The sequence below is a fragment of the Aspergillus flavus genome, chromosome 2 (genome assembly GCF_009017415.1).
Source record: "Aspergillus flavus chromosome 2, complete sequence".
In the NCBI taxonomy this organism is placed as follows: domain Eukaryota; kingdom Fungi; phylum Ascomycota; class Eurotiomycetes; order Eurotiales; family Aspergillaceae; genus Aspergillus; species Aspergillus flavus.
Window position 1 is genome coordinate 3,138,288 of NC_092409.1, and position 22,633 is coordinate 3,160,920.

Here is a 22,633-nt window from a genome sequence, read left to right on the forward strand (position 1 = left end):
GGATAATCGGAAATGAGGTAGGGTAAAATAAGTAGAGCTCCTGGCGTACCGGTAGCTCTCGGGAATCAGGGGGAATCAGGCGCAAGCCGCCCAGGGGAGCGTCGGGGGTTGAATGGGTAGCGGTGGGATTGTTGGTGAGTTGCGGAGGTGAGTGTCTGTCTCCTTATCGCGGGCGGTTGCAGTGGAGTTGGCAGTGGCAGTGTGACGGAAGGCGGGCGTATGGGATTGAATGTCAGCCACCGTTCGGAATCGTCCCTGAGAACACTAAAAGACACAACGAGGGTATCAGGACAGGGAGAGGATGATCGGAATAAGGGAAATCGAGAAATAGATGGAGGAGGATTAGTAGTGGTAGCGTTTGGAAAGAAGCGGTAGAAAGAAAGAAAAGTCGCGATGACGAGCAGGAAAGTTCTTCTGGGTTTTTGGTGGCCACCGGTCGATGGCTGACGACGACCAACGCCCAATCGTAAGGAAATCTCCCGATCAGTTCAGGTTCGACCCCCCACACACAACTAGTTTCCCTTCTCCTCTCGGAAATAGAATCTTAGATATGTAATCACTTTCAGTCAAAGCATTTGTGAACAGAGATCATGTCTGAACCGAGAGATAAAACAGACGGAATTCCGGGGACATGAAATAGGGGTTGAGTGATATCCACCGGCAGATCAATGTCCCTGTAGAGGTACTAGAAGATGTTCAATGGATTTATGACAATGGGATCCGTTACTCCGCAGGTGTCAGAGAAGTGAAAAAAAAGAATTAGAGAGGAAGCGGAGAGGGACAATGAGGTTAGAGATGAGAAAGAAGAAGAGACGGTAAGTTCCAGAAGTATACAAATCATTCATTCATACATGCAACTATGATTATTTACTGTATGTATAGTATGGAGATACGGTATGCAACGGGGTTTCTCATGTACATCGGCCCGAAAGACCCTTTTTTTAAGTTTCAGGGTGTTCTGTCATTTTACCAGATTCAGTAGTAGTATATACTACACAGTATACATATGTACAGAGATGGATTGGAAATTAACCGTCATATTCTCTTTATAAACCGATGGATCCAAACACTCACTTCCCTTTTCAAATTAATATAGAATCCCCCCCCGTACCATACTCCAACTCTTCCGATAGAAATGGTCTGTTCACCCCACTACTGGTAGGCTAGCTCATAAACCATCTGCAGCCCTGATGATGTCGTGGCGCCGTGGCAAAGGACGGCCGCGTACAACCATGACTTGGCATCCTTTTCAACATGGGAACTCTTCTTAACCCCTCCTTTTACTTTACCAGTTTACCAATGAAGAGAGTCTTTCTTCGTTGACACGAGGCTGTTACAAATTTACCATACGGCAGACTCCGTCCCTGCTTCATACCGGAGTGTAAGGGTGTACTGTACATTGAGTATTGTGGCGGTGCAATCAATACTTTGAAAAATGCCAAAATGTACCAACGACGTCATAAGGCAACATGCTTTTTCTTTTTTCCAATTTCTTTATGGTTTACTTTTTCCCCTCTATATTTGACGGTTCACCCAAGAAATTAAAACCTACTTTACTCCACAGTATTTCTACATCAGATCTCAAATAAGGATGGGGGCCTAATTGGTACCGCTTAGGCAGCAGTGTTCTGTACATCCATTTAATTTAATGAATACTCGTACTCGTTCGTCTGATACTACTACTGGGTACGGGGTTTGTTACTGGCCCAGCCACCAGGGTACTGTCACCTTACGGGCTGCCCGTGGTTCCGGTATATAATTATGACTTAGCATATCAATCTAATAGCCGAGCCCGCGCTCTACTGTGTATATCCGTAGTCAAACCACGGCTTCCTGCTTCTGCATCGTGGGATACTCCCGCTTCCCCTTCTGCAATGGCTGCCCGGGTTCATAAAATCGCACTGTGTGATCTTACCCTGGTCAATCTTGTCAACGACGGAGACTAACTTACGTACGAGCTGAAAATCCCCTCCGCCAGTTTGAATTCAAAGTCAGCTAGACAAGTCAGTGCTGAGAACAGCCGAAAAATGACCAAAAAAGCCAGTAGAACTCACTTCGACATCCAGTTCGCCGGCGGCTGCTTATCCGCAGACTGGATCAGAACCTGAAAACTATATCACCACTGCTGCTTCGATCCCCATAACAGGGGCCCCATACGGGTAGGTGAGATCAGTCCGATCCCGGACAGAATACCTCCCGAGTGGATTGTCGATGAGGAGCTTCTGGGAGTTGACAATCAACAAATGAGATTAATTTGGCTGTAGCGATAATAGTAGCAGCTGCAGCTATCGCTGTGGCTGCGTCTGTATGCCTGGAAGTGCGTGAAAACCATCAAGTGACTGTCTAGAGTGCCTAAAACGAAAAGCATGGACTTCTCAATGATACAGGAACATCACAAATCCAGGATCACTTTGGGTCAAGGACCACTTTCAGTTAGCCACGGTCCATATAGGTGGCTAGAATGTGTTATAGTTGAAGGGCACACCGTGGCCTCGTTACCCCTAAGAGGATACTCAATCACCTACATAAGGGGAAACATGAACGACTGTTTTCCAGTGGAGGATCCATGACTTACTGTATGACCGATTTGTTCCAGCATAGTAGTTTAATGAGTCCAATTTAGGCAGCCCCTACACACGGACCCCAACAGAGGATTGTGCAGCAACGTTGGGTGAAACTTAGCCCTCTCATTTGCCTGATTCTTCGCGGAAGAACTCTGACAAGTATGAACTTGAGGCAGATACAGGTATCCTCAAACTCAAATTTGCAATAGATAAAATAGTACGGAAACGTTGAAGTCCTGCTATGTCAATTCAGCCCAGGCAATCTGCACGTTTCCTTACCTAGCCTTAGTAGTACATAACCCTTACAATATGGATTCACATAGCATCCTCTGTTAATATCAGAACGTGGGAACCTGGAGGTAAAAGAAGAAAAAGAAAATATGATGTAAAGGATTTCATTTTTCCATCGGTCTAGATCGTAGTCGTCATTCAATTCCCAGTATGCCAGTCAACAAAAAGGAACAAAAGAATCCGGAGAAGCGAAAGAAAGCAGAAATATCGCATCGAGTCTAGGATTGTTCACCCTCCATGCTCAAATACTTCGCTTCCGCTCCCTTGATGCAGGCAATGTTGGCCCCCAGTTTGTTGATCGTCTCCATATACTCGTCGTACGGGTCTGAGTCGAAAACAATTCCACCACCCGCTTGGAGGTAGGCCACCCCGTCCTTGACCATCATCGTCCGGAGGGCAATGCAGGTATCCATAGCACCCGGCATTTCTGTTGCTCCGTCCGTGCTGGCGATGTTGTACCCGAAGTAGCCCACCGCGCCAGCATACACTCCGCGCTTCTCGCCCTCTAACTCGGCAATCAGTTGCATAGCCCGCACTTTGGGAGCCCCGGAGACCGTGCCGGCGGGGAAGATGGACCGGAACGCGTCGAACCTGGTCTTATCCGGCCGCAGAATACCCGATACCTGCGACACCAGGTGTTGCACATGCGAGAACTTCTCGACCACCATCAACCGGTCCACCTGGGTGGTCGTCGGGTCACACACGCGATTAACATCGTTCCGTGCCAGATCCACCAACATGACGTGCTCCGCGCGATCCTTCAGGCTTCCTCGTAGCTCATCTGCGAGCGCCTCATCCTCCTCGGGTGACTTGCCACGCTTGACGGTGCCGGCGATGGGATGCGTAATGATACGACCCTTTTCCTCCTTCGCCAAAAGTTCTGGACTAGCGCCAACGAGCTGGAAGTCTTCGCAATCAATATAAAATAGGTATGGCGATGGGTTGACTGTGCGCAAATGACGGAAGAGGTTGAATGGGTGAAGGGAGGTTGGACGCGACAGCCGTTGCGATGGCACGGTCTGGAAGATATCGCCTTTGGAGATGTGCTCCTTGAGTTTCACCACGTGCCGCTCGTACCCCTCGCGTCCGATGTTGGATGTGTACTCCTGGTTGGGAATGATTGGACCTTGGGGAGGTAGCGGGGTCTCAGGTCGGAGTAGTCGTTCGATATAGCGCTTGATCACATCTTCGCCTTTCCGGTACTCGGTTTCGAAATCCGAGTCGACATGTGTGATAGGAATGAAGGTGATGATCTTGATGACCTGGTAAAAGTGATCAAAGGCGACAATGGTATCAAACAGCATGAACAGCGACTCTGGGATTCCGAGCACATCCTTGAGAGGTCGGGCCGTCTTGGGCTCAAAGTACTTCACACAATCGTATCCGACGTAACCAATAGCACCACCCGTGAGTGGTGGTAGCGTCAAGCCGGGCACCGTCGCAACGCGATATTCAGCGATCTCCTTCTCCAGGATCGGAAGGGGGTCGCACTCGGGGCCGTGGCCGGGGCCGGTCTTGAGAACTTTGCGGGGATCTTCATCGCGTCGCAAACACACAAGTTAATGAAAGCTCCAGCAAGGCGGCCACAATGGAAAAGTATGCATACCAGCTCCCACAAAACTATACCTCCCAATTGTCTCTGTGGTAGCAGCACTTTCGTAGAGAAATGACAGTTTAGATCTGCGCAAGAGTTGGCCATCAGCTGCCCCGCTATAGGCAAGAGGGCGCGTGGGGCTCTGAGCTTGGAACTCACTTCTCGGCAACCTTCAAATATGCCACTGTGGGCGTCAAAAGGTCGGCGGGGATAGATGCAGTAAGTGGGAGTAGGTTAGGAGGATATTTAGCATCTTTCGAGTGGCTGATCACATCCTTTGCTGTCTCAAGCGACGGCACAACGGTGATCTGAGTCATACCATTCGGCGGCATTAGCACAAGCTCGCCTTATTCAAACCGGGAGTCATGAAAAAAAAAAAAAAAAAAAAAAAAACATGGACGAGGAAAAATAAGGTGGTGAATAAGATGAGATACTCACAGGGGGCGCCATCCTATCAAATCTAGCAGTGCCAATGAACTTCGAGTTGATCGTATGCGGGGAGGTGGAAGAGTAGAAATGAAATTGGACTAAGAGAACGGAGATAAACGCAATTCGAAATCGCTAAAATCAGATTCAAATGCGGCAACTTGCTGGCCCTTCACAACTGGGGAAGAAGTAGGAAAGCAAAAGAGCGCTGGGACAAGTTTCGTTTTAAATCAATTCAAGATATCCAGTTTCAATACCTTTTGCTTTTTTCTTTATCGTTTCTTTTTTCTAATCCCATCACTTATCAGGAAACTTTTTGGCCGGCGCCTTTTCCATGGGAACCCCAATACGGAATAGTCTCCCGGCTTAGTATTATTATTATCAATTGGCACTGATGATCTGACCGTCTTTTTCTGCAGCCTTTCCTCGCGGACTATGACAAAACAATCCTTTTTGCCTCTGTTCACTTGTTCGCAATCTATTTGGTACCCTTTTGTTCGATCGCGCTCAGGCGTTTTTGGAGAACATACCTATACTAATAATATCCAGATATATCTAATCTATATAACAAACTGATTTTCCGCGGTCCGATCATAACAGTCGCAACTACCCTTGTCCTTGGAGATTCGATAATTTGCTATTTGTCCGACACTCTTCTATACGTCCAAACACCTCAGAAGATACTACCCTACGTCCTGCACCCAAACATACTTGCAGCAAATCAACATTCCTATCCGTTCACTTATCTACACACTATGCAATAGAACGGCCAAATAGCACGAGAAGAAAGTACCATATATACAGAGAACAAATATTCGGTCATGGAGAATTCACCGTACCCGGCTTGCTTGGATCAGCTCTCGTCTCCGCATTCCCTTCCGGAACACACCTGGGAGACGGATATGTCGCGCCCTACTTCTCCCTCGGATACCCACGACACGGGCGAAGACGCAACGCCTCTGCCACAGCGACTTGCCAAAATAGCTCACATGGTCTCGCAGAACGCCGACGTATCCAGTGAGGATACGATCGCGGCACACCACTGCCTCAACACTTTGGAAGCCCTATTGGACCCACGGCCAAAACTCACTCAGGAAGTCGTCAAATGCCGACCCACACGTATCTACCCTGGAACTTCACACCCTGTGGCTTCCGCAGCCTCCTGCTCTGCCCCGATGAAAGATCGTGCTTCACTCGCTTTCGAACCTTCGAGCTCGCAACTCATAGCTCTTTTGAACGAAGTCACCGCATTAAATGCCGACTTGAACCAGCGCCGTAAAGAATCGTCCCAAATATATGATCTTCTGAGGCGTGAATGCCAGGGGTTGTCGCGACGGATATCGGAGCTGGAAGCCGTGGTCCACGACCTGTAAGCTGAAATCCACTAAACCGCCACCTTCATTTTTCGGCTAATGCGTAACTCTGTCCGATGCAGGGAAATAGACATAGTAGAAGGCTCAGCAGAACGTGAAGCACTTCACGGTACGGTTCGCGGACTCGAGGCCTGGGTTGACGGATGGCAGAACGAACCTAAACTGCGGACATCGCGTCAAAATAAAGCAAGGCGGTGGATAAGGCGTAAGCCCGAGGAGCGCTATGAGACCGATTCCGAAGCGCTTATAGAGGGCATAACGGCGTGGATGCGTGGCTGGAAAGATGTTGAAGAAGGCTTCCGCGTTCGCGAACGAGGTCGGCAAGAGAGAAGGGAAGAAAGGCAAAGGCGTACTAGATTAGCCATAGACCCTGCGGATAACACATAAAAAAACCATAATATGATCTGGGAACGCTGGGTTGCCAGGTTTGAGACTAGATTCGGCTGAAAGCGACTCCGACGTAAGAAAGCCGAGCCCGAGGATTTGCCGCAAAACTGATGCGAAGCGTAAGACAAACGAAGATTCTGACATTCAGTAATCATGCCGACCAAAAACCAATGGTACAGTTAAGAATTAAGATGATAGAATGCGCCAATGTGCCCACCGTAACCCACTATAACCGCAATTCACTGCTTTTTTTGTCGGAAACCCCGAGTCTGCGCCGATATGTACGATTTCACCGAATGGTTATTGAATAAATTAAAATGCTGAAGGAAGAAAGAACACAACAAGAACCTCCTGAAGCGGCGCTGCTTGCTAGCCGTTGATCGACTTTGATCTAATTCATTGCGCTTCACCTAGCCGCACTTCAATGGGAGGGATAACTTGGCCGAAGGTCGGTTAGGCGGCCTGGTAGCAAACGATCCAGAGGGTCAGGAGTGAAAGCTAAGGTATAGGTTTCGGCTGTATTCGTTGACGGGGATATCACAAATTATGTAGTGAGAAGTTGTAAAACCGCATACGAGACCATTATCAAGGTGTAGTTAGATATTCCTGCGTTGGAGCCTAACATCACGTATTCGCCGTCCGTAAAGTCTCAACTTTGCATGTTTATAATGGCCAACTACCCAATCTCCGTCAGCCTATTTATCTCCACTGGGGTACGATAAACAACATACCTGCTTGCCAAAGCCAAAAGCAAGTCGTTTCCCATCAGTATCCCATGCAAGAGAACGATCCGGTATTGACTCGGCGTCCCCATTGTGTCCATTGGCCAAGCGGCTTTGTCCTTCTTCGATCTTTGTTCCGTCGGTCCCAGGCACGGACCAAGTAGCCATTGCGGTGCCACCCCTCTGTGAATTCCAAATGAACAACTTCTCCTTGCTTGCAGCAGCCAGAGCATACCCGTCCGGAGAGAAACTGCTAGCGAGGGCGGGTGAAGATGGACCGAGGAACAGACGATGGATGCAATCAAACCGCTTTGTGTCTAAATCAATATGCCATATTTTGACTGTATCATCAGTGGATGAGGAGGCTAGAACCAACGGATGGTTCGCTTGTGGTTGGTCCAGGGTGTTTGGCTTAAGCTCTATTGCCGTAATATCCCCCTCGTGTGCACCATCGAGGTGCATGTCGTGCGTCGGAATCCAGAACGCAGCTGCAGCAGATGATGCAGCCACTGCCACCGAGGAAACATTGACATTCGCGCAACGAATAAATGTCCAAGGCCTATCGGTCTCACTGGTAAATGTCTTGGAAATGTGGATACTTGAGTCGACCTCACATTGGTAAACCGTTCCGTTACCCGAAGCGTAGGCTTCATTGCGTCCAAGCCAGCTGAGGTCATAGATTGACCCGTCGATTACCTGTGGAGAGGGGAACTCGTCCGGTCGCACTGAATCATCCCAGAGAGCCAGCTCGGAGACTTTACTATCTGATGCCACGACGATTAAATGGGTGCCGCTCTCAGTCCAATGCAATCCAGTGATCATTCTAGGTACTTCGGGCAGGAGGTCAACCGCATTTCCAGCCACATCATACATAGTAATAGACCCTCTCATGTCATTGTATGTGGCTACGGCCAATTTCTGGCCCGTAGGGTCCCAGGCGACTGCAGAGACGCAGATACTATCGCCCTTACCCTCCACAAGCTTCTCTTGCACTGGACTCGCAGACGACGGCATCTTCCATAGACTGCAAAACGTCTCGCCGACTGCAACGACAACAGTGGAGTCGTTTGGACGCCACAGTGTACGGGTCACGTGACAATCATCAGCCACATTCAAGAGGGCGGTATCGGGACTAAGGTCGGCAGCCTTGGCGGGGGTGATCTGGACGCCAACGCTGTGGCCGTTGGTCAAGGTGAAGGTCGGCGCCGCGGTTGGTTCCTGGTCTTGCGAGTCCGGTCGGATGCCCATGCTCACGTCCCCATCCCCATCCACAGCAGTGTCAGCCAAGGATGGTGATGCGGCTACTGCGGATTTCGTCTCATTTGCAACACCATTTGAATCAATTTCCATTGGAATTTCGTCCCCGTTGGTCTCTGCGCGGTCACTTTTACGGCTTTTCTTAGCATTGGGGATAACTTGAGGTGCCGCAGGTTCGCCTGTCAAGTGACCGTTGATCACGCTGTCGCGCGCGACTTTACTCGTGGGCGAGACAGGTGCCTGGTCTGTGCCATTTTCACCCGGGCCACCCTGACTTTTCCGCGGTTCCGCTTCTAGCACCGCTGGTCCAAAGAAATAATCTGAAGGTGAAAAGGGCCTTGGATTCCCATCCTGTAAAACTCATTAGTCATTGGTAAACAGATATTCTTCGAAGACACCAAGTGAAGAGAAAGGAAAAGAGTCCGCCGGAAAGCAAAAACGTTAGATCCGGCAGAGTAAGGTAACGTGCCTTATCGAGTGACTGTTCGAGCTCGTGATATTGTAGACCTTTTTGGACCAAAGACACCAGCGCATGAGTTTTTATATAAGGAGCGAAAGGTAAGCTCTGTGGGTCATGATTCCATGCGCGCTGCAGTGTTACTGCGGCTTCACCGTGACCTGCGATGTAGGTTAGATGAGAATCTTGATTATTTCAGGATACCTCAAGTCCTGTCAAGCAAGGATACGGAGAAACGCGTAAGGAGGGGGAGATAGAATAAAAGATTTAAAAAATAAAAAGATAATTAAGATTGAATAAGAGAGGGGCTGAGACCAACCTGATTCTTGAAGATACCTAGAGATTAGAAGTCAGTGACATGTAGGAAGAAAATAGACATCAGGGGGCATCATGAGCTATCAGAGCTCCTGCACTCGGATGTCGGCAGAGAACCTTGAAGTTAGAACGTACCTCCAGATTAGGTAGTTGACATGATGCGACGTAAGATCAGGATGTGACATTGTTACATGTATGACAGCTAGTAAGGTGGAGGATCCGCTAGCATGCCAGGAATAAATAACAGGAACCTCCGCTGAACAGATGGCAGAAGGATAACGGTGCGTGATCGAGAATTTGAAAGATGCGGGAATTCCGAGATATAGGCGAGATTAGACCGTGTAAACCGAAGGGACCTGTCTGCTGATAATACAAATTTCTCTCTCTGAACCACCAGGACGAATGACGGGAAGGTCCAGTTCGGCGTCGGAAAGAGCGTGAGTGCCAAAAACTGGGCCGAACGCAGCCAAGGCGTGACAAGGAAAACCGTAGTTGAAGGGGATGGGATGGGATATAATGCAGAGCGTTAAGGTGGAGTGCAAATGCCGGGGGGTAAGATCGTCAATTAAAGGGTAGAGGATTGGTGAGGTTCTAACGGGACCCTTGAAGAGCGTTAAACAAGGGGGTTGTGGAAAAGAAGTCGCAAGAGTCGGAAAGAGAAAGTGAAGAATGAATATCGAGACGGGTCGAAATCGACACCAACGTGTGGCTTGAGATAGCAGACCCGCTAGCGAACTGCAAAGGTTGGAGCTGTACCAGTACGGTTATGGGAGGGGTGGACAAACTGGAGGGCTGGAACTCCAGAATGGGGACGACGAAAAGGAAGTGGTTAAAAAAAGGTAATTAAAAAATAATAATAATAATAATAATAATCAAAAAGGAAAGCAAGGCAAGCGTGTCAAGGAATGATGATCACCACCACTTCTGCAGGGTAATAATAAGGTACGGACAGATTGACTTGATGGTTGTCGTGACTGCAAGCAAGGAAGAAGAGAAATGAAAGAGAAAAAGTGAGGTAGTAGTCTTCAAATCTCGAACCAACAAGCCAAGTCGAGTTTAGACAGTTGGGAAAAAAAGAAAAAGCTCAGTGGAATTTCTCCAGGCGGCTCTGGGACGCTGTTTCAGAGGACGCCGGCACCCTTTGCCAGTCACTTTGCAGTCAAACCCGATTTTGACTTTGCGACCTGGACTTTTGGCTTGACTCGTTGTGGCGTCCGGCCCACGACTTAGCGTGCAGTTGGGAAATCCACCGGTCCCCTTGGGTGGTTCTGACGGGCAAATGATCGGCCAGTGCGCTTGTCTGCTTCGGGACCTAGCGTTTTGCGGGTCGATTACAGTGTGATTTACACAGGGCCACGCAGCAGTAGTGTACCTACTTGACGGACAAACCTATTTCTATTTCCCTTGGAGTATTTTTTTTTTTAATTATTCCTTTCTATTTTCATTATTACCCTCCTTTTAATGGCACCCCAAAAAAAGCAAGAAAATAAAATAAAATAAACAAGGAATATCCTTCCAAGCACTTATGCTTCGACTGACCTGAAATTACATGAACATCTAACAATGATAATTATAATACCAACAATGACCATATCAAATCGTAAATGTACACCTAAATAAAAGTAATTACTACTAGGAAAATTAGCACACCTGCCAGATCCCTAGGAATTACTCTAAAAAATCGAATTTAACTCGATGACTAATGATGATCGGGGTTCCTCAAGAATTACTGGTTGTCCTCTGATTTGATTTGATTTTCCTCTTATTTTTTTCTTTTTCACGGAAGCACACGGCGGATGCGTTCCCATTCTCTTCTTCCCCAAATTTATGTCAATTTAGCACTTTTCAGCCACATGGTGACCGGCTGTGCCACCTTTTATGTTCCACATTGCATCTTCTCTGACTGGCTTGATTAATTATTATGTTTTAGGGGCTTATTGAACTGAAAGAGGAAGGAGAGCTTGTTCCATAGATCGGAGTTCCAGAAAGGACACAAAAAGCTCTCATTCGATGGGTGGGTCGAACTCCAATCTCCTGCGGTAACCATTCGTAGTGACAAGCGGAGGTTGTAACCGTTGAAATGCAAAGAGACTTTGGTGAAGCCATGTTTTACATGCAGATATTCACAACGGCAGGTAGTGACTACACCAATCACGAAACTTTACTGGAGCTTCTGTAGTGGGTTGCGCCTGGATGATGACATTCGTTTCTTCCCCTGCGGACCGATTTCTTGAAATACACGGTGTTTCAGAGCCACAAGTCTTAGCCTTGCCAAGAATCCTGTCAGCAGACGGAGATGGTTCGAGATGAGCTGATAGCCGCTCTGAATCAAAACGGTGGGTGTCGGACATGACTTTGACTGTTAAAAATTTTAAAGCGACATGATTTGGAATGTTTCTCTGTTTAGCGCCTTGATAGATTCGCACCTTGACATGTACATACGTAGATTCCTTTACCTCGGTTGTTGGAAAAGTATACCTGAGGCGCCAAGGCTTGAGTCTCGGGTGGTGCCTCAGGTGGTCATCTTTGTTATTTCCCCGGGCGGATGTTCAAAATAGGGTATCCAATCAAATGGAGGCGATCGATCAGAGCCAAATAACGCACCAAACCAAAGGCGGAAGTGCTGCTTAGCCCGAAATCCACCCCAAACAGCCATTGATCAACACCAACTTTTGACACTCAATCCCCTAGTCGGGTTTGTCGACAGCCTGCGGTCTGCGTGGACACTAGCAGCCGCAAGAGCTCGTTTCCCACAATGGCGCTCCGAGTCAATATCCCTCCTGCGACCCGTACCTGTCTCATCACCCTGCTTACTCTCTCGCTCCTGTACAATATCGCCCGATGGCGACAAATTGATGCCACAGGGGGGCATCCCTTAACCACGCCAGTTGTGCCCTACCTGACGCTCGTCCCATCCGAGTTCTTTTATTACCCTTGGACATTCCTTACAGCGACGTTCGTGGAGCAGAACATCTTTACGGTTCTCTTGAACGGCGCAACCCTGTTCTATGGGGGCAAGTACCTAGAGCGCGCTTGGGGTTCCCGAGAGTTTGCGAAATTCATTCTGACCATCGCGGTGATCCCAAATGTGACTATTATTCCCCTTTATCTCTTAGGAACTACCATTAGGGGTGGTTCGACCGGCGGGTATGCCTTGCTTTCCGATACCGAATGCACAACCTCTTGCGCCTTCCCTGCTGACTCCCCGTTTCCAAGCGTAACCCAAATATGTGGTGGCATGTCGATCCAGACCTCCTTCCTTGTGGCTTTCAAGCAACTTGTTCCCGAGCATACTGTGACTATATTCAAAGGCCTGGTGAAGATGCGGGTGAAGCATTTCCCGGCGCTTTTCCTTTTGCTGAACACGATCAGTGGCATAGTATTTGGAACGCACGTGGCAGCGATACTCTCCTGGCTCGGCCTGTTGACAAGTTGGACCTACCTTCGGTTCTTTAAACGGCAGCCGGATTTGACCGGTACATCTACCGACGGCTTAGGCTTTAAGGGGGATGCAAGTGAAACGTTTGCATTCGCATGTTTCTTCCCAGACGCAATACAGCCTCCGATCTCGTTTGTCTCGGAACAAGTTTACTCTTTGCTAGTCGCATTGAAGATTTGCACCCCGTTCTCGGAGGAGGATATTGCATCGGGCAACCAACAAGTTCTTGCGAGAGGGGAGGCCGGCCTTCCCACTCTTAACAACCACAGAGGAGGAACCAGAGGGGCGGCTAAGCGTGAAGAGGCGGAGCGGAGACGAGCATTAGCTCTCAAGGCTTTGGATCAGAGACTTCAAGCTGCTGCTGCCGGAAGAGCTCATTCCCCGTCTCCACTGAATCAGCAAGGCTCAAGCCAAACCCAGACTGCAACACCGACGGTACCAGCAGGCCAAAGCATGTTGGGCGAGACGAGCTATACGCCAGATCATGCTTAAATTGAAAGGTACTGCCCGCTTCGTGGTTATTCAGGAGTTAAGGAATGTTTGAGAATGGCTTGCGTACGGGTATCATATCTTGGCCTGCTATTTATGAGTGTGACATTTGAATATGGAGAATATGTAGGGTTCGGGGTGGGAAAGTTAAGTTTCTGATATGACTTATTTTGTACTTGGTTGTATGCAATGAGCCCGATATACACAAAGGCTCGTTGCTTTGTCTTTGCTTTGATGATATCCTGATGATGTACCTATCCCTCAAGGTCACAGGGGAAAGTTAAGCCATTATTTAACATAAAAGAGACACCTAGAACTACATATTCTAAAAGAAAATAAAACAAGGAAAAAGGCTATGCTACAGTTGATCAAGCCCAGCATCTTCGCGCAACCCCAGTCTTCTACCAGACTTACAGTTGCTTCAGCTTCTCAATTTCTCCCCTAGCCTCCTGTAACATCCGCTCTTGGTCCTTCTTCGCCTGGCGTATAGCGGCCAGCCGTACCCGGTCCTTCTCCGACTGCTGACGCATCTGTTCCAACTTCTGTAGCTCCGCCTCCTCCTCGGCAGTAGCAGGCACGTCCTGGGCCCCGGTCACCATCTTAACTTTGTTCCAGATCTCCTTATAATCGAGGTTCTTCAGATCCAGAACGGCCGTCTTCTCTGTTGACTCCGGCGCCGGCGCATGTTTATCCTCGACCTTTGCCGCGGTCAAGGAAGCGGCATTGCTCGCCCGCTCTGCGAAGTATATCGTCAAGGCTGCCGGACCCTCTTGTTCTTGTGTTTGCTTTACGGTCATCTGGAGACCTGGGTTGTGGTACTTGAGCCGAGGAAGACAGTTTCGCCAGAAATGCCGTGCACCTTGGTGACCGCCATAGATCTTCTGAGCGTATGTGAGGTGTAGACGGGTGATTGCTGGGAATTCTTGGGTCGCAGAGGTAGCAGAGGGAAAAACGGCGGCACCGGTTCCTACGCGTACGTTAAGGATCTGTTGAATAGTCAAGTTAGTTCATGCGCTCTTAATATAACCGGGCTCCCCCTGTTGTTGTCCCAAAGTAGACTGGAGCGTTGGATGCCGCCGCGATCTTGCTAAAAAAAATTGGAGAAATGGTAGAGTTGTGGGATATTCGTTCATTGGGAGTTTTACCTTCTGTAATTAGTTAAAAACCTCGAGTCAGTCTTTGATATTCATTTATATACAAGCCATGGGGTTGGCCAACTTACGGTTTTCAGCTTCCGCATCCGCTTGAAGACATTCACCATGATGACGGGGATGGCGCAACGCGCTTTAACCTTGAAACAACAATTGGAAGAGGGGCTTTTGAAGATTGCAAAAGTTAGCTGACCCGGGGATCGATCAGCCACAACAGTCCCGAGCGGAATTGGATGGAGTGCTGCTCGGAGCTCATCTCGATTTTTGGCCTGTCGGCGGAAAGATTGAGACGATCCGATACGTGGTCATGTGACTCTACATCTGGCTTTCTTCTCGCACTATTTGCTGACGCGCTCGCCATTCAATGCATGTCTTATCGAACATTAATTACTTTTTAATATAGACCATATTTATGAGTCATTTACAGCAATGAAGAACTGTTCCATTCTTGACTCATGGAGTCATAGTAGAATGATAAGAGAGATATGTAGTACTGATCTTTAGATGAATGTGGCAGGCGGTGAGTAGTGTACTGCCGGGGTTCGATTCCCACATAATCTTTTGACTCAGAACATCGATAAAGTCTTACCCCGCGGCAGAGTTATATAAACCACTTTCGATCCACCCCCGTTCAGGGCTCTTCACTTGAGTTTGCAATACAGCAAACCATTTATTAAGAGCCATGGCCGCCGCTGCTGCTTCCGCAGCTGCGCTCGACCCGAGCAACGGCACAAAAAACACCCTCAAACTCGAAAATGTTCTATCTCCTACCCCTCCTCCCCCAGCTTTCTTTGTCCATACGGTGCTAATTGGTGGATCCCGAAATAGACCGAAAAGAGAGATACCCTTATCGCCATCGAGAAGAAATACCAGGCGCAATGGAAAGAGAACAAGGTTTTCGAGGTCGATGCTCCCTCCTTCGCGGAGGTCCCTGAGGGCTCCATGTCCGCCGCGGAGCTCCGTGAGAAGTACCCCAAGTTCTTCGGAACCATGGCTTACCCTTACATGAACGGTACCCTGCATGCAGGCCATAGTTTCACTGCCAGTAAGGTCGAGTTCATGGCTGGTGTTGCTCGCATGGATGGTAAGAGGGCTCTTTTCCCCCTGGGTTTCCACTGCACTGGTATGCCTATCAAGGCTTGCGCGGATAAGCTTTCCGATGAGGTCAAGAAATTCGGACAGAACTTCGAGGGCTACAAGGAAGACGATGAGGAGGAGGAGAAGGCCCCTGCCGCCCCCACCCAAGAAGTTAAGAACGAACAACAAGAAAAGTTCTCTGGAAAGAAGAGCAAGGCCGCCGCCAAGACCGTGAAGATGAAGTACCAGTTCCAGATCATGTTGGCGATCGGTATTCCCTTGGAGGAAATCCACAAGTTTGCCGACGCTGGTCACTGGCTGCACCACTTCCCTCCCCTGGCCATCCGTGATCTTGACAGCCTTGGTGCAAGAATTGATTGGCGCCGTCAGATGGTCACCACTGATGCGAATCCCTACTACGATGCCTTTGTGCGCTGGCAGATGAACCGTCTCCACGAATTGGGTAAGATCCAGTACGGTAGCCGGTACACTATCTATTCTCCTAAGGACGGACAGCCTTGCATGGATCACGACCGGACCAAGGGTGAAGGTGTCGGACCCCAGGAATATACCGCTATGAAGCTGAAGGTGAAGGAATGGGCCCCTCAGATTGCCGAGATCGTCAAGGGCAAGATCGAAGAGGATGCCAGCGTTTACTTTGTCCCTGCTACTCTGCGCCCAGAGACGATGTACGGTCAGACTTGCTGCTTCCTCGGCCCTAAGATCAACTATGGTATCTTCAAGGTGAAGGAGAAGGAATATTATGTTTGCACAAAGCGGGCTGCGTGGAACATGGCTTTCCAGGGCACCTTCTTTACCAGTGACAACTTCCCCAAGTCTCAGGATCAGTTGCCGCTTGTCGCGGAGGCTCCAGGATCTGCCTATGTTGGTACGCTTGTTAACGCTCCACTGTCGTTCCACACCGAAGGTGTGCGAATTCTGCCCATGGAGGGTGTTTCTGCCAGCAAGGGTACTGGTGTCGTCACTTCTGTGCCTTCTGACAGCCCTGACGATTATGCTACTTTGGCTGATCTTGCCAAGAAGCCCGATTACTATGGTATCCAGAAGGAGTGGGCCGAGCTGGAGATCTTCCCTCTTATTGAAACCCCAACTTATGGCAACCTTACTGCACCTGCCCTTGTTAAGCAGCTGAAGATCAACTCTCCTAAGGATGTCACCCAGCTGGCAAAGGCCAAGGAGTTGGCATACAGTGAAGCCTTCTACAAGGGTACTATGTGCGTTGGTGAATACAAGGGCGAGCCTGTGAGCGCTGCTAAGGACAAGATCCGTAAGTCTCTTTACGAGAGTGGTGATGCTTTCCCCTTTGCCGATCCCATGGGAGAGGTCGTCAGCAGAAGTGGAGATGACTGTGTGGTTGCGTACCTCGGTCAATGGTTCCTGAACTACGGAGAGAACGACGCCAAGTGGCAAAAAGACACGCTGAACCACGTCGTGAACACCCTCAACACATACACCAACGAGACCAAGAACGGCTTCGAGAAGAACCTTGATTGGCTCAACCGCTGGGCTTGCGCCAGAACCTATGGTTTGGGCTCTAAGCTGCCATGGGATCCTCAGTTCCTCGTCGAGAGTTTGAGTGACAGCACTGTCTACATGGCCTACTACACAATTGCCCACTTGCTGCACGGTGACCGCTACGGTGAGACCCTCGGTCCCTTGAACGTGAAGGCTGAGCAGATGATCGACGAGGTCTGGGACTATGTATTCACAAGACGCGAGCTTAGCGATGAGCTTATCTCAAAGAGCGGAATCAGCAAGGAAGCTTTGCAGCAGATGCGCAGAGAATTCGAGTACTGGTACCCATTGGATGTCAGAGTTTCCGGAAAGGACCTCATCCAGAACCACTTGACCTTCTTCCTTTACATCCACGTTGCGCTATTCCCACCGGAGTACTGGCCTCGCGGTGTTCGCGCGAACGGACACTTGCTTCTTAACGGTGAGAAGATGAGCAAGAGCACTGGTAACTTCCTCACACTGAAGGACAGTGTTGATAAGTTCGGTGCTGACGCTACCCGTATTGCGTTCGCCGATGCGGGCGATGGTATCGAGGACGCTAACTTCGATGAGACTGTTGCTAATAGTAACATTCTGAGACTGCACACCCTCAAGGAATGGGTTGAGGAGATCTCCAAGGATGAGACTCTGCGCACAGGCCCCGCTGATGCGTTCTGGGATAAGATCTTCAACAACGAGATGAATGGCTTGGTTCGTGAGGCCCGGAAGCACTACCAAAAGTAAGCTACAAGATATCATTTTCCTCCCCTGCACCCCCTGATGAACAAATATTAACATCACCGTAGCACCGACTTTAAGCTCGCCCTGAAGTCTGGTCTGTACGACCTGGTCAGTGCCCGTGATACCTACCGTGAGGCCGCAACATCAGCCGGTGTTGGAATGCACCGTGATGTGATCCTGCGCTACATCGAGCTGCAAGCCCTCATGCTGGCTGTCATTGCTCCTCACTGGGCTGAATATGTTTGGCTTGAGATCCTGAAGAAGGTTAGTGATTTTCGACATCATCGGAAGCGCATCACTAACATGCCTATAACATAGCCCGAATCTATCCACCACGCTCGTTTCCCCGAAGTTCCCGAGCAATCACCGGAGCTGACAGCCATCAGCACCTATGTCCGGGCCACTTCCTCTAGCATCACCTCTGCTGAGGCTCAGCTCGCCAAGAAGGCTTCCAAGGGCAAGAGCGCTGGCTACGACCCCCGTAAGCCCAAGAAGCTCACAATCTACGCTGCCAAGAAGTACCCCTCGTGGCAGGAGAAGTACATCGATCTGGTCCGCGAGGCCTTCGATGGTCTCAACCTCTCCATCAACGACAAGGAGCTGAACGCCAAGGTGGGCAAGATGGGTGAGATGAAGAAGGCTATGCCTTTCGTCCAGACCCTGAAGAGACGTCTTATCCAGAGCCGCGAGGAGCCAGAGACCGTCTTCAGCCGGAAGCTGCCGTTCGATGAGTTCGCCGTCCTCAAGGAGATGCTCGTCAACTTGCAGAAGACCACAGGCTGCAAGGTGATTGAGATCATCGCTGTCGATGAGGGTGGCAAGACCGGTGAGGTCGTTGGCTCCGGTGAAAAGAAGGAGGGTCTCTCCGCCGAGAACGCCGTCCCTGGTCAACCCACCTTCCAATTCACCAACATCGAAGAGAGTAACTGAAAGAGTTGATCATACATTAGATCTGCACGTGAAAGACTTATAAATTAAAAGAATATGAAAAATGCAATGGTTGTTATGACATGGTTTAATCTTCAGTCCACTCGTATAGTTCATGCTCTATTCAAATCATCACCACAAGTAACATCTCCATCTATCGAACGATTGTAAACCATCAAACAGATCTCAACACTCTAATCAACCTACCCCAAGTCAAAAAACCTTAGCATCAGCCAAAACTTCACAAAACCTAGAGTCAAATAAAAGAGAAAACATACCTCCAAAGCCCCTCCCTCAAAACCTGCTCCTCATGCGCAAACACAAGCCTAAACCATCCACTCTCCTTCCCATGTTCTTCACCCGGATGCAAGAACACCCCGGCATCCAGGAACCTCTGCGCCAGGGCAAACTCACGCTCTCGGACCGAGCGATCAGGATAAGGAAGATAAGACGAGAGGTCGATATAGATGAAGAAACCTGCATTTCTGGATGTTGTTAGCAGCGCAGATACATGTTTATCATGGTGATGTAGACTTGATAGGATAGTTTAATAGAGACGGAGAAAGGAAGAACTGTGCATTACCCTCCTTTGACGTAATTGATGCCTTCATGGTTGAGTATTGATGTGGCGATTCGGTATGTTGATGCTAGGCTTTGGCGGGATTCCTGGGTGAATTGGGTGATGAAGTCTTGGTCTTCGAGGATGGTTGCTCCGATTGTTATGGAGGCTGTTGAGGCGTTGTGGAGTCTCCTTTTTATATGTATTACATGTTAGATGGTGTTATGTAGATTGGGTAACAGAGTTGGGAACCGACAACATCGCTTTGCAAGCTTGTCGAAGGGCCGTGTTTTGTGTGATTAGGAAGCCGAGGTGGAGGCCTCCGGCTGCGAAGTCCTGATTATCTTGTTAGTTTGGGTTGATGGGTAGGATTATATTGGTTCAGTGGAGAATGGCTTACCTTGCTGAATCCATAGAGCAAGTGAACGAGATCAGGATCGATCAGATCAGGTGTACTGATAGATAAGACCGAAGTGAAAGGGACAGCATTCGGGTCTGCCGAGTCAAAGACACAGGATGCGTATACTTCGTCACTGATGAGATGGAGTTTGTGTTTATTACAGAACCGGAGAATTTCCTTCAGTGTTTCTGCTGGGTAACAGCGTCCTGTTGCCGGTTACTACTCTGTTCAGGGCCCTAAATACCATGCAACTCATTATAGTATAGTGATGATTTTCACAGATGATACTTACCTACAGGGTTATGCGGGTTCACGATCAATACGGCTCGAACCTTGGTCCCATTCTCTTCTGCACGTTTAAGCGCTGCCTCGTACTTGTCTACCACGGCAGGGGTAAATGCCTCCTCGGGATCCGTGTCTGCGTACACGATCTGCACGTCTGCTTCAACCCCGTAATCGAGTTCAAAGCGTCCATAGACCGGTCTACTGACTAGGATACCATCTGTGGGCTCTGCCAATGTGAAGCTGAGCATGCTCCCGATGGCAGTGATGCCGCTAGCGACAATGACTGTCTCTGGCTCAATCGGCGAAAGTGGTTTCAGAATGTTGTTGAGATGGGAGGCCACTGCCTTTGGTAGACGGTTGGGTGTTGAGGAGCTTGATCCATAGCCAACGGAGTCCTCGGTAAATGTGACCTGTGTAGGCACGATTGAAGGTAAACTTGGGCATTCGGGGATATAGATGAGTAGTTCCAGTAGAGTTTAGGGTTATTGACCTTGTTGTTTATGTATTTTGCTATCTCACTCCGCATTGGGATCTATCTTCTTGTTAGTATAGTTATGTAAGTATGTTTAGAAAAGGATCTGCATACATGCTCTGCCATGCCAAATGAGATAAGCCCCGCGGGGTTGCTTTCCTTGTTGTATGTATGTGGAGGGGCATATCGCCAGGGTATTTTTGGCAATTCGGCCTTTTTGATGCCGCGGGAGGAGAGCATTTTTGTTTTGAAGTATATCTAGTAGGAAATATAAGCACTGTTCTTATTAAATAGAGGAGAATAGAAGGGACATAAACAATTGAATTTCTGCTCTAAGGACCTTGGGTGCTGTTATACAGACGATCTGCCATTATGTCAGCGGATTTTGAGCTATTTAGGGTTTCGTGATGCAGATGATTTGCAGTAAGAGTTTCCCAATATATACTTGGGTATATTTCTGTAATATCATGGGACTTATGGCGAAAGCATGGAATACTTGTTACTAATTCAATAAAAAATATCATTTTTTGCGTTTGTCGGAGACATTTGCTCTCCGGAACACTTGTTAGACAAGATAATTATGGCTGAAGTACTTTGACATGAAGCTTTTAGAGAGTGCTTAGTTCTGCTTGTCGACTATACTATGACTGTACAATGCGATTACTGGTGAGAATAGGCCTACGGGTCTTGTCTAGGAATACCATTGTACGTTGCTTTTCAGTCAAGCCTCGACTCTCTGGAATATAGCTTTGATACTCCCGCTGGGACAAGGGTAAACCCTATAGTCAGAACTCACAGAATTAGAACCCAGAATGTTGGTATGTAAAACCAAACTTTAAAACATGCAGAAGGTAATTATTATCACAGTCAATGGTGATAATCTAAAAAGTACAACTTTAGAGACGCAAAGTTTTTTGATCAACTTAGTTCTCTATAGCATTTCTCAAGGATATTCTATAGCCAACAGACAGAAAGCAAGACCCTCAGCTTCATTCGCTTGGGCTCTAATGCCAAAGTCATCGCTACCCCATGCAACCGATTTAGCTGGGGTTCGATTCTAGAGCACCAAAGGTAAGTTCTCCAGTTTCTAGGATCCAAGGGATGCTGGAACTCACACAATCGTAGTTCAACCTAGCTGATGTGATCCACTCCTCCAGGATTGCTTTGGCACAGGCCGCCGCCGTTGCTGCAGCATATTGCTCCCACTCTTCGCTAACATGGCCATCAGCGTGATCACCGACACCCTTCACAATCATACATGGGAGATTGTCCCACACACCAACAGCTATCGTTTCAAAAGCAATGACATTTTCCAATTGTGCGATTTCATCACGGTCCTCGGCATAATCCATGACAATCTCTTCGGAAGCAAAGTTTTCAAAATGTAGAACAGGCTTATTGTCACTGGTTTCAGCTTTCGGTGGATTGCGCGGTAGGAGAAGGTTCAGATCGCAGCCCTGATCCACACACGGTATGCCCGCTGTCTTTCTCAGAAACTCACAGGCTCGTTGCTCGAGCTTCTCACGTCTCATTTCTAATTTTGCTACAAACTCCCTGATATGCCCATTCGGCCTCATACAGCTATCCCCTGAAGCATCAGTCCACTGAAAACCAAACGGATACTGCTTTCCAAGATCGTATCGTATGACATCTCTGCTGATGACAACATCACCAAGGCTGATTTTTTGTCCATCTGGTCTCTTTGGTACTGCACCACATACCCCGACGAGTAGGGCAAGCTTAATCCTCTTGAAGCGCTCTTTTAAGCGGTGAGATTCGCCAGCAGAGTAGACTATACCCATACCAGGCAAGCGTGCAAGGACAACATTGTGGCCGGCGATCCGACCCATGATATAATCATATTTCTGGGGGTTGGTAATTTGGTCTTGGGCATGTCTATCTGTACTTCCAGACTTGTAGGTCTCGTCGAATATAGAACAGACTGCATTGGATTCTTGTAGCGAGGCGCATATGATGCAGATTTCGATGTTGTCTGGGTTTGGACAAGGGGGTAACATCTTGAGATAGTTGCCAGGTTTTTAAAGGGCAATTCGAGTACAGAGGCAGAGATCCCTTCTTTGCTATGGCCTAGTATGGAATGAGAGGTATGTCAGGCATCAGTGGTCACCCAATTCCAGGAGGGGCAGATCCACGTTGACTATGCATATAACTGGCCAACAATCGATGGCCTA

The 22,633-nt window shown here is 48.6% G+C and overlaps 8 protein-coding genes across 8 annotated transcripts; 4 read left to right on the forward strand and 4 right to left on the reverse strand.

Annotated features, from left to right (window-relative positions):
* Positions 1–112: 112 nt before the first annotated feature.
* Positions 113–1,759, forward strand: F9C07_2823 (uncharacterized protein; the record flags this gene model as incomplete). The annotated part of the gene is made up of 4 exons (XM_071511015.1): positions 113–147; positions 332–466; positions 764–815; positions 1,718–1,759. 4 exons carry the CDS (start codon positions 113–115, stop codon positions 1,757–1,759), a joined length of 264 nt encoding a protein of 87 aa, XP_071363816.1.
* Positions 1,760–3,073: 1,314 nt separating this feature from the next.
* F9C07_2822 (putative anthranilate synthase component I) lies at positions 3,074–4,766 on the reverse strand (the record flags this gene model as incomplete). Its single annotated transcript, XM_041289748.2, has 3 exons — positions 3,074–4,389; positions 4,462–4,535; positions 4,609–4,766. 3 exons carry the CDS (start codon positions 4,764–4,766, stop codon positions 3,074–3,076), a joined length of 1,548 nt encoding a protein of 515 aa, XP_041142823.2.
* A 930-nt stretch (positions 4,767–5,696) lies between these two features.
* F9C07_2821 (uncharacterized protein) lies at positions 5,697–6,635 on the forward strand (the record flags this gene model as incomplete). Its single annotated transcript, XM_041289739.1, has 2 exons — positions 5,697–6,244; positions 6,311–6,635. 2 exons carry the CDS (start codon positions 5,697–5,699, stop codon positions 6,633–6,635), a joined length of 873 nt encoding a protein of 290 aa, XP_041142824.1.
* Positions 6,636–7,284: 649 nt separating this feature from the next.
* Positions 7,285–9,571, reverse strand: F9C07_2055866 (uncharacterized protein; the record flags this gene model as incomplete). Its single annotated transcript, XM_071508584.1, has 5 exons — positions 7,285–7,311; positions 7,367–8,973; positions 9,080–9,232; positions 9,391–9,407; positions 9,522–9,571. 5 exons carry the CDS (start codon positions 9,569–9,571, stop codon positions 7,285–7,287), a joined length of 1,854 nt encoding a protein of 617 aa, XP_071363817.1.
* Positions 9,572–11,573: 2,002 nt separating this feature from the next.
* F9C07_1247380 (eukaryotic integral membrane protein-domain-containing protein) lies at positions 11,574–13,520 on the forward strand. The gene has a single exon (XM_041284740.2). It carries the CDS (start codon positions 12,142–12,144, stop codon positions 13,315–13,317), a length of 1,176 nt encoding a protein of 391 aa, XP_041142826.1. The 5' UTR covers positions 11,574–12,141; the 3' UTR covers positions 13,318–13,520.
* F9C07_2277535 (leucyl-tRNA synthetase) lies at positions 11,988–18,794 on the forward strand. Its single transcript, XM_041289740.2, has 5 exons — positions 11,988–14,462; positions 14,537–15,222; positions 15,294–17,797; positions 17,864–18,062; positions 18,117–18,794. The coding sequence occupies exons 2-5, from the start codon at positions 15,148–15,150 to the stop codon at positions 18,726–18,728; spliced, it is 3,390 nt and encodes a 1,129-aa protein (XP_041142828.1). The 5' UTR covers positions 11,988–14,462; positions 14,537–15,147; the 3' UTR covers positions 18,729–18,794.
* On the reverse strand, positions 13,521–14,857 carry F9C07_1247198 (50S ribosomal protein Mrp49). The gene is made up of 3 exons (XM_071507840.1): positions 14,537–14,857; positions 14,460–14,462; positions 13,521–14,300 (listed from the first exon to the last, which is right to left on the reverse strand). Exons 1-3 carry the CDS (start codon positions 14,573–14,575, stop codon positions 13,725–13,727), a joined length of 618 nt encoding a protein of 205 aa, XP_071363818.1. The 5' UTR covers positions 14,576–14,857; the 3' UTR covers positions 13,521–13,724.
* A 106-nt stretch (positions 18,795–18,900) lies between the features above and the next one.
* F9C07_2198294 (pyridoxal phosphate-dependent transferase) lies at positions 18,901–22,459 on the reverse strand (the record flags this gene model as incomplete). Its single annotated transcript, XM_071509430.1, has 7 exons — positions 18,901–18,928; positions 19,004–19,210; positions 19,309–19,476; positions 19,541–19,620; positions 19,685–19,872; positions 19,977–20,379; positions 21,557–22,459. 7 exons carry the CDS (start codon positions 22,457–22,459, stop codon positions 18,901–18,903), a joined length of 1,977 nt encoding a protein of 658 aa, XP_071363819.1.
* Between the last annotated feature and the right edge of the window lie 174 nt (positions 22,460–22,633).

Coding starts and splice junctions, on each gene's coding strand:
- F9C07_1247380 (XM_041284740.2), top strand. CDS start 12,142: ATGGCGCTCCGAGTCAATATCCCTCCTGCGACCCGTACCTGTCTCATC.
- F9C07_1247198 (XM_071507840.1), bottom strand. CDS start 14,575: ATGGTGAATGTCTTCAAGCGGATGCGGAAGCTGAAAACC.
- F9C07_2277535 (XM_041289740.2), top strand. CDS start 15,148: ATGGCCGCCGCTGCTGCTTCCGCAGCTGCGCTCGACCCGAGCAACGGC. Junction 15,223..15,293: donor ACACCCTCAAACTCGAAAAT/GTTCTATCTCCT, acceptor ATCCCGAAATAG/ACCGAAAAGAGAGATACCCT. Junction 18,063..18,116: donor GGCTTGAGATCCTGAAGAAG/GTTAGTGATTTT, acceptor CCTATAACATAG/CCCGAATCTATCCACCACGC.